Genomic DNA, 14,708 nt, shown 5'->3' on the forward strand with positions numbered 1-14,708 from the left:
AAGGACTCCAATAAAAGTGATCCATACTAATTCCGCATTATATTCAATCTCTTCAGAAGTCACACGATCGTTATTTACAAACAATCTGGACATTTGCACTGGATTTCCTTGGTTCATGTGCAAAGTACCAATGTCCAGTTTGTGAACAAAATGTTCCTTTGAGTCAAATCTTTCACAAAAACTGATCTGGGCTGCAGATCAGAAACTTTTGGCACCAACGTTCTCTACAATCTACTTAAGCTTCTAACGCTTTTTTTAAATGAAGCTCTGTAAGATCTGTTCAAGAATTGAACTGATTCTGGTTCTTAACTCACTGGCTCAATGATCTATCTCAGGATTAACAACTCACTGAAAGGGAAGAATATGAGTGGAGAAAATTTGATATTTTTCCTCACACAAATCTATTGTATGGTTTCAGAAGAGTCATGTGAATCCCTTTTGGGTTCTCCTCCATCCTTTTTGAGGCTTGAAAGTCTCATTCCCCATTCGGTATAATTGCAGTGTGAAGCACTGTCTTCATAATTCCTTTAGCATTGCACAAAAGAAAGAAAGCCGCATGGAACAACATGGGGATGAGAAAATGACACAATTTTCATTTTAGATGAACATTAAATTCCATTAAAAGACAAATGTCTGGTCTAGTTACCAGTCACTGTTTACAGACGGTTTAGGAAAGCGCTTTGGAAACGTAACGACTTCATCAAGTCTAAAAGCTTCTTGACTGGCTCACTGTAGAATGTAATGATGGAGATGATGAAAAGTAATAATAACAGCCAATTGAGATTTCAGCACACACTGGGCGACTGATTGACTGCCAGACTTGTGATTGCACAGAGGAGCCCTGCATAAGCTTACGAGAGAAGAAAAGAAAAACCAACAGCCATAGGACAGCAGTGGAACTGGTGTGGATTCGCATGTGTCTCTGAAACATCTGCTGTGAGAGAAACACGGCGAGGATTCGGAGGATTATTAAGCGTCACGGGGGTGCCCATTAAACACAACAACAAGGGAAAACGTCACTTTTCTCTGCTCTCTTTTCTGATCCGTTCACTAGGCGGTTAATTGCTGTCATTGCGGATGGGGCGAGAAAGTAAGAGACCCTCACCGTCTGTTTTCACGGCTGTTACTGAAGAGCTTGATCATGTCAGAGAGGAAGAGACGCCGCACCTCCATCAGGTCTGCGCTGGCCGTGGAGCTCTTCAGCAGTGTGGCCACCACCTTAAGAATCACTGTGAACAAACAACAGAAGAACACGCATTAATCACTCAGCCAATCAATACAGAGTTGTATCCGATTGACACAGATGCGAACCAATGAAAGTGCACAATTGACACAAATGAGACAGGCATCTCTATGTGTAGAAGCAAACGTTTAATCATTCGCTAGTAAACTTTTAACTTCCACAGATGACAGTTAATGTATTAGGACCAGACCACAAAAAGAATGAATGGGCTGACAGAAAGAATTACTTGGGTTCTGGATCTTCACAGTAGAATCGGGTTCAGCATGAGGCTTGTGGACGACCTGTGTGCAAACCTGCTCTGTCAAAATCTAGACAGGAAATAGATCAGATGAGATGAGACATTACTAGAACAGATAAAGCATCAATTATTAAGATGGCTTAAGACTAAACTGAAAACTCTATTCAAATATGTTGTGTAGTGGATATACAATGGAACCAAGTAAAGCATAAAAAGTTAGAGATAAAAAAATATGAAGAGTTCAGATGCAAAAGCCTCTAAGTGCCATTTGAAATTTTCTTCTAGAATGAAAATTTTTATAAAGCTTGTATATTTAAGTTAAGTAATTTCACTTAAATGACAATTAATAGGTAATTTGCATTGCCATTTAAAGGGATAGTTCACTTTGAAATTAAATTTTGGTATGTTTTAGCTTACCTCAAGGGCATCCAAGATGTAGGTGTCTTTTTTTCCGCAGTAGTTTCAATTTTGATATTTTTAGGTCAAACCGTTCTTGTCTGACAGTCATATCATGCAGGTCTATGGTCACCCCCTCAAAGAGCATGCACAGAGTCCAAATTAAAACAATTCCCCATCGTCCAAATTAAACAATTCCCCATCGTAAGTACACATTGATGGCCTAAGACACGAAACGAGCGGTTTGTGTGAGAAAACGAACAGTATTTATATCGTTTTTACCTCTTGTAACACAGCCACGTCCAAGTGATCTGAGGGCGCGAGCGCATCCTGGTGTGTGACGTGTGCGCAGACTGGTGCATAGATATATACACTAGATGTCGCCTTGGCTACGGCAGTTCATTGGAACGAATGTCTTCAATGCGACATCTAGTCTATATATATCTATGCACCAGTCTGCGCACATGTCACACAGCAGGAAGCGCCCGCGCCCTCAGATCACTTGGACGTGGCTGTGTTATAAGAGGTAAAAACTATATAAATACTGTTCGTTTTCTCACACAAACTGCTCGTTTCGTGTCTTAGGCCATCAATGTGTACTTACGATGGGGAATTGTTTAATTTGGACGATGGGGAATTGTTTAATTTGGACGATGGGGAATTGTTTTAATTTGGACTCTGCGCATGCTCTTTGAGACAGTGACCATAGACCTGCATGATATGACTGTCAGACAAGAACGGTTTGACCTAAAAATATCAAAATTGAAACTACTGCGGAAAAAAAGACACCTACATCTTGGATGCCCTTGAGGTAAGCTAAAACATACCAAAATTTAATTTCAAAGTGAACTATCCCTTTAAGTGAAATTATTGAACTTAAATATACAAGCTTGATAAAAATGATCATTCTAGAAGAAATTTTCAGATGGCACTTAGAGGCTTTTGCATCTGAACTCTTTATATCAAAAAATATAACTAAACTGCCTCTTGCAAGTTAACTACTAGTTACCTAAAGAAATGCAGAAATAAATGCCCTTTTAAGCTTTCTATTCTAAGAGTCCTGAAAAAATGTATCACGGTTTCCACAAAACTATTAAGCAGCACAGCTGTTTTCAACATTGATAATAATAATTGTAACTTGAGCATCAAATCAGCATATAAGAATGATTTATGTCATATAAGAAGCATATAAAAAGGATCATGGAGTAAGACTGGAGTAATGATGCTGAAAATTCAGCTTTGACATCACATGAATAAATTACATTTGACAATATATAACATTTATGATATTATACTTAAAATCATGATAATATTATAAATATTTCACAATATAACTATATAAACAATTATTTATATCAAAATATGAATATGTAAAATATCTTATGCTCACCAAGGCTGCATTTATTTAATTAAACATAATAATTATATTGTTTATATAATTATATTGTGAAATATTTATAATTATTATCATGATTTTAAATGATGGTTCTATTTCTATTTTCTATTTATATATTTTCAAATGTAGTTTATCAAAGCTGAGTTTTACATCACAGTTGTTTATTTTAGTTTTGCATATTTTATATTAAATAGTATATTTTAGTACAACTATAATACTGTATTGAGAATAGAACAATCTGTTTTATATTACCTCATATAGTGTGTTGTAAGTAGTTATCGACAGTGTGTTGGAGTGCAGCATCAGTCGTTCCCCAAGAAGTGTGAAGAGACTGTTTGTGTGCATTATTTCCACCTTCCTCCTGTGACAAAACACACAAATAGAAAACATACTGTAGTTGAAAAGCCAACTTTCATACAACTCACAGCTAATGTCAAGCTAGCAGGAACAGGCCTTGATGGCGACTGAGCTTGGCACCTTTTGCATGGTGTCAGGTACCTTCAGTTTTTCACTCAGAATAACGAAGCAACCACCTCTGCGCTCTCGTCCTGGAAGAGCTGTGGCTTTCACAATCACAAACTATTCAGCAGCACATCATTCTGAGGTACTGTCAGGATGCTAAGCCTCCTAAATGCAATCCTGCCCAACAGCAAGTACAGACAAATGGGGACTGTACAGTAAAATGACAACCAGGAAAAAGTATGTTTTAAAGTGCCTGTGAGCATTCAGGATGTTAACCACTCAACGATGGATATGCTAATGACGACAAAAAGCAAATGTGGGTTTTTTATGCACTCTAGGCTAACTGCAGTACAAGTCTGCAAATGTCAGTGGGCTTGTAAAGTTCGAAAAACAGCATGGTTGCCTTTATATTTTTTAAGTGTTTATTTAAGGGAAACCGTCTTATGCATGAATTTGCCCTCACACCAATACATATATATATAATTGAATATATATACAATACCAAAATACAGTGTGTGTGTCTGTATGTGTATTGGTGTAAGTGGGGTCGGTATTATAACTACATTCTGGCCTAAAAAACTCTTAAAACTACATTCCGTAACAAAACAACAGTAGAATTTTAACAATTATGGTGTTTGCTTGTCTGCCATGACAACTCTGTGAAAGAAATGCTGCAAGCAGAGTGATCGACTAATAGAATATCTCATGGCTGGAAAAGGCTCTCAGCCAATCAGAATTGAGAACCTGAACGAACTGTTGTGTATATATAAGATATGACGGTACTGCACATGACGTGGATCTCACACGCGTCCCAGTTTCACACTGAAAAGCTAGTCCTGAAGAGCACTTTCAGAATTTCTGTGAAACCCTCCACCTCCCCCAGCTCCACCTGCCTAGATCTGCTACTAAATTTATGCGTCTATTCATGTAGCATATCTTACATGATCACAGCAGCATGTCTGTGTTTCTCTTAGGAGTAGCTATGCAGCAGAAGCATCAATTATCAACATCAGCAGCCATATATTGTCCTTCTGTATATTAAATCACATGCTAAATGTATTCAGAGAGTTGTTATGATTGAAATATATATATATAATTAAATAAAACTGTAATTTGAGGTGACTTCCATTACACCACTCATCCCTACATAAATACACACTCACAATATCAACATACACACACTAGTTAAAAGAAGAGGCTTATGGGTAGAGTATCTCACTATACTTAACAAAAGCCCTGGAGACATTTAGAGAATATTTCTGAAGAACTTTAAAATTTCATAAAGACATTACTGATGAGGACTCTGTCCTTATGCAACCACAAATTTCACCTTGTCGGATTCACTTGAGAAAAGATATCTCTTGGAAGACTTTGTATGTGAAAGTGACTCTGGAAAAGAGAAGAATGGATGTACTCACTTGTGACCTAAGTGTTTGAGAAAATATGCCAGAACTTTCAGAGCCTGAACTCGGATACTTTCACTCTGGGAAGCCAGAAGTTTGTACACCACCCTGGAAAGAAATGAAATTAAAATAAAACTAAAAAGAGAATTATTGTGATTTAATTCATTAAATATTAAGTTAAAAACAAGAATCAGAGGGAAAGTGCCAAACACTTAATTCTTTCAATTAATCAAGTGGCAGATAAAAAAAAAAAAACATTTAAAAAACAGACAATAATAAGCAACACTTGAGAGGAAATGGCATTGTGTAAACCACCATGAAGCTGTTCATCAAAGTCATATCAGTTATTTTGAGCCAATCCCGATATCAAATCCATCTATATTTCATTAGCTTGACATGCAGAGTGTCAGCTTTATCCTGCTTGCCAGAAAATAAATATATATGAAAATATCATTCCAATTCCTATGTCGAGTCTTGTGAATAATTCATGATTGTATCAACTCCATCATGGGAGACAAGATGAAATATAATGAAATTTGACTCTGTGTGGAGTACAAGGATTTTTACCGGATTCCATTCCTCTGGTCAAATGCAGGAATCATGGAGGCAGGGTGCTCAGACATGAGGGCCACAAGCAGCTGAAGAACATCATGGAGGTTCTCATCCTGAATTGAGTAAAACGCATAAACACACATCCTGCATTACTTCACCGCTGGGCTTTCAATAAAACATAATAAAGCACGCACACACACACACACACTTCTTCTTCTTCTTATATATATATATATATATATATACACACACACACTCACCTAAAGGATTATTAGGAACACCATACTAATACTGTGTTTGACCCCCTTTCACCTTCAGAACTGCCTTAATTCTACGTGGCATTGATTCAACAAGGTGCTGAAAGCATTCTTTAGAAATGTTGGCCCATATTGATAGGATAGCATCTTGCAGTTGATGGAGATTTGTGGGATGCACATCCAGGGCAGGAAGCTCCCGTTCCACCACATCCCAAAGATGCTCTATTGGGTTGAGATCTGGTGACTGTGGGGGCCATTTTAGTACAGTGAACTCATTGTCATGTTCAAGAAACCAATTTGAAATGATTCGAGCTTTGTGACATGGTGCATTATCCTGCTGGAAGTAGCCATCAGAGGATGGGTACATGGTGGTCATAAAGGGATGGACATGGTCAGAAACAATGCTCAGGTAGGCCGTGCCATTTAAACGATGCCAAATTGGCACTAAGGGGCCTAAAGTGTGCCAAGAAAACATCCCCCACACCATTACACCACCACCACCAGCCTGCACAGTGGTAACAAGGCATGATGGATCCATGTTCTCATTCTGTTTACGCCAAATTCTGACTCTACCATCTGAATGTCTCAACAGAAATCGAGACTCATCAGACCAGGGAACATTTTTCCAGTCTTCAACTGTCCAATTTTGGTGAGCTCGTGCAAATTGTAGCCTCTTTTTCCTATTTGTAGTGGAGATGAGTGGTACCCGGTGGGGTCTTCTGCTGTTGTAGCCCATCCGCCTCAAGGTTGTGCGTGTTGTGGCTTCACAAATGCTTTGCTTCATACCTCGGTTGTAACGAGTGGTTATTTCAGTCTAAGTTGCTCTTCTATCAGCTTGAATCAGTTGGCCCATTCTCCTCTGACCTCTAGCATCAACAAGGCATTTTCGCCCACAGGACTGCCGCATACTGGATGTTTTTCCCTTTTCACACCATTCTTTGTAAACCCTAGAAATGGTTGTGCGTGAAAATCCCAGTAACTGAGCAGATTGTGAAATACTCAGACCGGCCCGTCTGGCACCAACAACCATGCCACGCTCAAAATTGCTTAAATCACCTTTCTTTCTCATTCTGACATTCAGTTTGGAGTTCAGGAGATTGTCTTGACCAGGACCACACCCCTAAATGCATTGAAGCAACTGCCATGTGATTGGTTGATTAGATAATTGCATTAATGAGAAATTGAACAGGTGTTCCTAATAATCCTTTAGGTGAGTGTATATATATATATTTCTTTAATGCAACTCTGTGTTGCATTTTATTCCAATCTTGAAGCACATGGTACCAGTTAAAAGTTTGTGCAGGCGTAATCATTTTATAATAGTATTTTCTACATTTTAGAACAATAGAAAAAAAAAACAGTAAAACAGTAGTATTGTGAACTATTATTACAATATAAAATCTAAAATATTAACACAGTAATTTATTCCTCTATGTCAAAGCTGAATTTTCAGCATCATTACTTCCAGTAAAAAAATGTTGTTTGATTTACAGTAGTTTTTCTTTTTTTTTAATTTGTAATTATTTACACACAAAAAAATATAAAATAATGCACTATATTTATATAAATAATGAGTTTTGTGCTGGTCTTATTCTCAGATAGGAAATCATATGTTAGCCTGAAGATGGGTGTTCGGAAATGTGTGTAGTCTATATGATCCACTTTAAAATGACTAAAGATTAAGTGTAATAGGAAGTCGTTGAGTCACTGATTTGAATTTCTTTCAGTCAAATCTTAATTTAAGGTGTGTAAAATTGGGCCCATTTAAGAACATGAACGAAGAATAGGAAATGTTCTAAAACAGATATATGTCATATGTATGAATACTGTAATATGGCAAAGACCCACCTCATGCATGGTCAGCAGGTAGTTTAAAATACTTTGAAGCTCATCTTCTTTAACACCTCGGTCCTGGCGAATAATAATAAAAAAAAGAAACGTCAACAAAAAGCTGAGCTGTGCTACTTTTGCAATATGCTGTTGTTAAAAACCCAACTGCACTTATAAGCTGCTACTTCCATCAGCATGCTGACAAACTATGAAATATAAATAGAAAGAAGAAAAAAAAACACAAAATAACAATGAGTTAAAATTCAGTGAGGCTGTTTGCGGAAATGAATGTTCACAGCAAAGTTTTGTCCTGATTTTTACAAGCTGTCTCTTATTGCCAGCAGCCATATCAAGACAAGCCCAAGACTGGTTGCCCACTGAAGCTAAGCAGGGCTGAGCCGGGTCAGTACCTGGATGGGAGACCTCCTGAGAAAACTAGGTTGCTGCTGGAAGAGGTGTAAGTGAGGCCAGCAGGGGGCGCTCACCCTGTGGCCTGTGTGGGTCCTAACACCCCAATATAGTGATGGGGAGACTATACTGTCAAAGAGCACCGTCCTTCGGATAAGACGTTAAACCGAGGTCCTGCCTCTCTGTGCTCATTAAAAATCCCAGGATGTCCTTCGGATAAAAGAGTAGGGTTTAACCCCGTCATCCTGGCCAAATTTGCCCATTGGCCCCTGTCCATTATGGCCTACTAATCATCCCCATACATACTGATTGGTATGCTCTACACCAGTAAGGTGGTGTGTGGAGGGCGTTCTGGCGCAATATGGCTCCCGTTGCATCATCCAGGCGGATGCTGCACATTGGTGGTGGTTGAGGAGATCCCCCCCCCCCCTCCTTCTATGTACCCAGAAAAGCGCTATATATAACAAATTATTTATTATTATTATTATTATTAGGTAAGCAGCGTGAACTATCTGGTTGGAGCTGTGCTGATGAATGCACATGTTTCCCATTACTGCGAGAGCACAGGCAGCTTGAGAGCTAATTGTTGTTTGCTGGTGCCTTGGCCACCTGACAGATTTCTTGATGTGTTAGCACTGGTCTGAACAAGTGTACACTTTTTCCAACAGTCCTGTTAGAAAATTGTAAACAGCTGGGACTGGTGAATGAGAGCGAAAACCTGCCAAAGCAACAGCCCTAGAGCTGTTGTTCTCTATATTTTGGTAAATCAATACATACACGGGTTTCTTGTATACAAACAATACCGGAAAACCGCTAGCTGTTATGCCGAGTTCTGTAAAAGAACATTGTAATTAACGTAGATTTCGCATTGTTTGTAATTTCTTGTTGACTCAATAATAAACTGCAATTTCAGAGTTGGATCTGTTTGTTTGTGTTTCATATTAATATAACATTACGTAAAACGTCCAACTGTTTACAAATCAAAATCCGAACATACCGTGATGTATGTATGAATTATCATGTTAGACTAAGTTAGTAATGTAATTAGGGTGACCACCATCAAACAAACCAAATGTGGGACGATTATAAGTTTGTGTGGGACAATGTGGGACATGTTAGCAACACCAAAACATAACCTGAAACTGTTATATAATGTTTATCTAATTTAATAAAAACATTTGTATTCTGCCTTTCAGCTGATAAAAATTCTTTGTTCTTTAGTTCCTTTCCTTCCAGAAAACACCATTACATCACTATGTAACATAACATGTCTTTATTTTACGTCATTTAAATTCAACATCACTGAGCCCAAAGGCAGCAGGCATCATGCGCATATATGTGTGTATATATATATATATATATATATATATATATATATATATATATATATATATATATATATATATATATATATATATATATATTATTATTATTATTATTATTTATTTATTTTATTTTTTAAACAGTTCTGACCAACTCCAACTAAAACCCAACAAAATAAACAATGAACAAATAAAATATAAAACATGAAATTAGATCATTGACAGTCTTATATATTAAGAATATATTAAACGTTCATATTTTTTAGAAAGGATGAGAATTAAAACAACCACAGCAGGCAACAAGTTGATAAATTCTATTAATTTTAAATTTACCGAATTATCTATTTGTTTTCTGACAGGAAACACATGGAACGAATACACCGCTCCACATTTTGATTGACAGCCGTCACAACCTACTAGTGACCGTGTTTACTCCTTTCCTTTCAAACATTGGATAGGATTTAAAAAACGGATGTTGTATTTGTACTTCTGACGAAGCGTTGTTAAATATAGGTGAAAAACTACGCCGCAAAAAGAATAAATAAAACTTACTCTCAGCAATGGTGAGATCTTGTCGGATCCCTACGCAATACATGACGATCTTTGGATTGTGGATGACAAGAAGTGGCCAGCAATTGTATGGCCTGATATAGGCTATAGCCATAATTATCTTATTCAAGCAAGTGTGTATACAAGAGAAATGATTAGAGCGTACAAATCCCTTGATGCATACAACTACGTGCTATGTGGTCATGTGCAGCTTGTCAAATTATGAATAGAAAGAATATAGTAACTTCCTCCTTCTGTCCCACTCTTCCATTTGCCTAGATTTGGAATTACTTGCAACATGTATAATTTAAATGAGCAGATAAAACACAACAGATAAATAAATTACGCAACAACTCCTTGGCATTTTGACTTAGCGACAACACCACCACTATGCTACTAGCCTAAACCCTTTACTCTAGTACAAGACCGCGGGTCTTTCTGCCTCCTGGTTGTGTGCGCAAGCAGTGATGACGTCGCCGAGAAATCCATGTATACAGGCACAAAATGAAAATGAATTGATTTTACTAAACTGTATTAAATGTAGTATTCTAGCAGGTTAATATAGTCTTGATACAAAAACCACAGTTAAACTATGGTTAGTTAATACACATTCAAGGATGGTATGATTTGGGACAGATGTCAAGTCATTTTATTTTTATTATCATTTGTCTATATGCTACATATTATCCAGTTATATGTGAATGCATGAAATGATGCTTACCTTCAGTATGAGCTGTTTGAGGAACAGCAGCATGAAGGCTCTGAGGGAGGTGATCTCTTTCTGCAAGGGCCGAGGACCGTCTGCTAACACAGGAGTCACAGAGGAACTGTTACAACAAACCGCACGACATCTCAAAAATGTCATGTTTAATGTTTCACAGATACTGGCATTAAGTTCATAGTGAGAGTGTCAAAGAGCGCCTCGCTCTCAGTCAGTGGAGAACCGTGGCATGGACAGGGGCTTCTGCCAGTCGAGAAGAGCGGAGAGGTCAGAGCTCTCAGAAGAAAAGCTAAGCCCTTATTAACTCCAGACGGGAAGACAGCTAGAGCTCAGCAGGCCACACTTCATTTCAGTAACATCTGCACTAATTTCGAATCCCTGGTCACTCTGATTTTGCAAAGTAAGACATGTTCCCTGGGTCAGCATATTTAGTTGATCCTGGAACAACATTCCAGTCCAAAAACATAGTCCTTACCTAAACCCAATCCTACTCATTAACACATCCCTAAAATAAGAGGGAAATGATAGGTGTAGAAGCACCTAACCCTGATTGTAAGCCTAAACTTAACATGAACTGTTAACTTGTCCTTTAAATCTGATTGGTTGATTGGAATGATTAACCAGGAACATGTTTGGTAAAGTGATGTTCACCCTCATACTTCCAGAGCTCCTTTTTAGTACTTTTTAGACGTGTGTGTGACAGATTTCCATTTGCTGTTTTACTGGGAATGGCCTGAGCATAAAAAGAAGAACAAATTGATTAGCTGTCATATTCACAGATTCATCTCAGGAGGTCTGATCACCACCAATCACTTGCTATTACACTGTCTAAAATGATCAACTCTGTTAAATTTATGATGTCTCTTTCTCTATTCATATCAGCGGCGACCAGAAAGAAAAAAAAAAACCTTTAAAGGTTTCATTCTTCAAGAATTGTAAAGCAATTAAGCAACTGGAGCTTTTTTACATTCACAGATCCATTTCCAAAACCAGATCAGCCTCTGCATTTTTAATCTCACTACATATTTCTGAATACATGGAGGCAGTCCAGTTACCCATGATAAACATTGCTAAACATTCATTGAATATTAAAGTGAATATTAAATAATTCCAACATTCATTGGATAAACACATTAAATGATAAATGTTACATGATATAAAATTACTTCCCTGCAAGTTTTTCTTTTGTTTTCTATGGAAGCTTGTTTCCACTACAGTATAAAAAAAATGTAAAAAGATAATTTTCTCCTCACAATTGCGATTTACATCTCACAATTCTGACTTTTTTCCTCAGAATGATGTAAACTCGCAATTGTGAGTTATAATATCAGAAATGAGAGATATAAACTCGATATTGTGTGAATTATAAAGTCAGAATTGCAGGATATAAACTGACTTTTGACAACGGCGAGAATCTCGCAATTCTTACTTTTTCCCGCAATTCTGACTTTCTTTCTCTCAATTGTGAGTTTATATCTCACAGTTCTAAGAAAAAAAGTAAGAATTGAGAGTTTATATCATCAAAGGTCAGAATTGAGATAAAAAGTTGTAATTACATTTGATTTTTTATTCAGTGGCGGAAACAAGCTTCCATAGTTTTCATCCTAGTTTCTGTCTTTTGACAAAAGTATGCTTTAAAGTTTGTCAAATTCTGTCATGTTATTTTTTACAATTGTAAGCGGACATCTGCAAAATGCCACAAAAGAAAAAACATACCTATAACACAAACTTTCAACCAAATCATTTTTTTTTCATTTGTAATACTCTATAATGTATTCATTTAAAAATGTATCTGACAAGTAAGATCAGCAAAACACATGTTCTTAAACATCCTAAAAAGTTCCTAAAATAATATACGAATAGAAGTAGGATTTGTCACATAATGAGTACTGAATTATTCGCTTTGTTTTTATAAATTACTGTATTATGAATTCTCTATGCTTTAATAGACTGCTATTACTGTTTTAGGTTTTAAACCTATATACAATATTGTGTTACGTGTAGCGGGCTGTTACTGCAAAGGTGTATCGTCATGATGCATCTTTTTTTTGCACTGTATTTGTAAACCTTTAACATTTTCATCAATCATTTTATTGATGAGATTAGCATTGCTTTTATTAAACAGATTATGCAATTGATTGTCCATTGTCTTAGTCCTTCCTTCAATGTAAAGAAAGCTGTTTTTAAAGAGAGATCATGGGATGTTATTTACCCGGTCAATAAGATGACTGATTAGTGTACATTTTTCTATAAATATTTGATAATTTGTCTCTCTAAAAAAAGAACCCAAAAAATCCAAACAAAATAAACGATTCCCCAGCCCACATTAATCTGAACAGCCATTACAGTACTAAAATTAATATTAAAAGCGTAATTTCATTGGTAAACACCAAAATCTGCAATCTAAGAGACTTTGGAGCAACTGGGCGTAGATTGGTTTATCTCCAAATTGGGGGAAAAAATGATTTTAAACCATTTTCCTGTCTACTGGATCTCATTAGGAGATCAAATTCATAATTCAAGCAAAACTAAACAGATCAATAGAATGACTAATATCTCTTTTACTCAATAACACTTCTTCCTGCACCATTTAATTGATTGTGAATATGAACACTCACGGCAAACACTATCTCTTATTTGCAAAGAGTAATGAATCTGGCATGGTGTCAAACAGATAATCAATGCATATGTACTCTCACAGTCTCCCTATGCAGTGCACTATCCTGAAGATCAGCCCAAACAGCAGTGTGTGTGGAAGCTCCTTATCAAAATGGATCTGTGGGGCATATACAGAAGTGAAATTAAAATCCATCCCTTCAGAGGGTGTATGTCTTAATGCGGGCCACAGTAAATATACAGTAATTGGATCTGGAGTCATACTACGGCTTATCTTCTGAAGCCAGGAAAATGGGAAAACGAAGCCAAAAGAATTTATTCAGCCCCTGGAGTTTTACACAAAAGCTCTCACACAGCAGAACTGGACTTGGGTTTTGACCGGCTAAACATTAACAACGGTGATTAACTGTGTGTGTGCTCGAGCAACACCAAAACATGTCTCTACGCAAGTACATGAACGTTAATGCTGTCCCAAATAAAAAAAAGAGAACATTCAGAAATAACGTTTTCATAACATAATGGGAACGTTAGCAAAGCGTTCAGTTGGCTGGGATTGCAGTCAGAACAAAGCTACATTTTCGCTAGTTAGTTAGTTACCCCTTGTGGTGAAAATCAAGTTTTTAATGTTGTTTATATGTCTAGGTGGTGTTTTTCAAATGATTTAAGACAAACCATGTGCAAATTCATAAGTCAACACCATTGCTGAGTATTTTCTACTTAAAAATCGCTGGTGTTTCTGACGTCACAAACTACCCTGTAACCAATCACGTCAATGAGTGGATCTCTGAGCTGGCATGAGTGAGTGGAGGCGGGGTTAATTCGCATATTCATAGAACCACGTCATTTTGGTGATCAAAGATGAGTTTTAAGGGATAAAATGATTGACTATAGGGGGACTTTAAAGTTATTCAGTCTGTCAACATGTTTATAACTAGCTACATGAACAAAAACAGATCCAATTTAATAGCACAGACATCCACAGACAGCTCTATCAGTGTCTTGGGTACTGAGGTTTGTTACTGCCACTTTAAATGCAAGAACTAAAGTTATGCACAGCACAACAGGACTTTTCGCTGTGCTTGATGTTTCTTGAGGGAGTCTTTCTATATATGTCTCTCAAGACACTGGTGAGAAAAGGCTGTCTGTGCTATTGAAAACAATGGGCAGGAGTGATGCATGACTTTAATTTGTGAAGTCTTGCTTGCTCTTAGAGAGATAGAGAGAGAGAGAGTGTGTGTGTGTGAGAGAGAGAGAGAGAGAGAAAGGTTTGTGATTAGCTGATGTTGCTCCAGTGTAAAACAGAACTCTTTGTTGC

General features: G+C 37.1%; 1 protein-coding gene across 1 annotated transcript in view; it reads right to left on the reverse strand.

Moving 5' to 3' along the window:
• The window catches only part of nbeab (neurobeachin b), a 298,682-nt gene that overhangs the window by 170,500 nt on the left and 113,474 nt on the right, over positions 1-14,708 (reverse strand). The window contains exons 15-21 of the mRNA XM_081369689.1: positions 10,778-10,857; positions 7,796-7,858; positions 5,706-5,803; positions 5,154-5,246; positions 3,526-3,634; positions 1,470-1,551; positions 1,106-1,229 (exon numbers count right to left, since the gene is read on the reverse strand). Of these exons, the coding sequence (XP_081225815.1) occupies positions 1,106-1,229; positions 1,470-1,551; positions 3,526-3,634; positions 5,154-5,246; positions 5,706-5,803; positions 7,796-7,858; positions 10,778-10,857 (649 nt within the window). The remainder of the gene's footprint in view (positions 1-1,105; positions 1,230-1,469; positions 1,552-3,525; positions 3,635-5,153; positions 5,247-5,705; positions 5,804-7,795; positions 7,859-10,777; positions 10,858-14,708) is intronic.

This window comes from Scardinius erythrophthalmus, assembly GCF_964197995.2.
Source record: "Scardinius erythrophthalmus genome assembly, chromosome: 7".
Classification (NCBI taxonomy): domain Eukaryota; kingdom Metazoa; phylum Chordata; class Actinopteri; order Cypriniformes; family Leuciscidae; genus Scardinius; species Scardinius erythrophthalmus.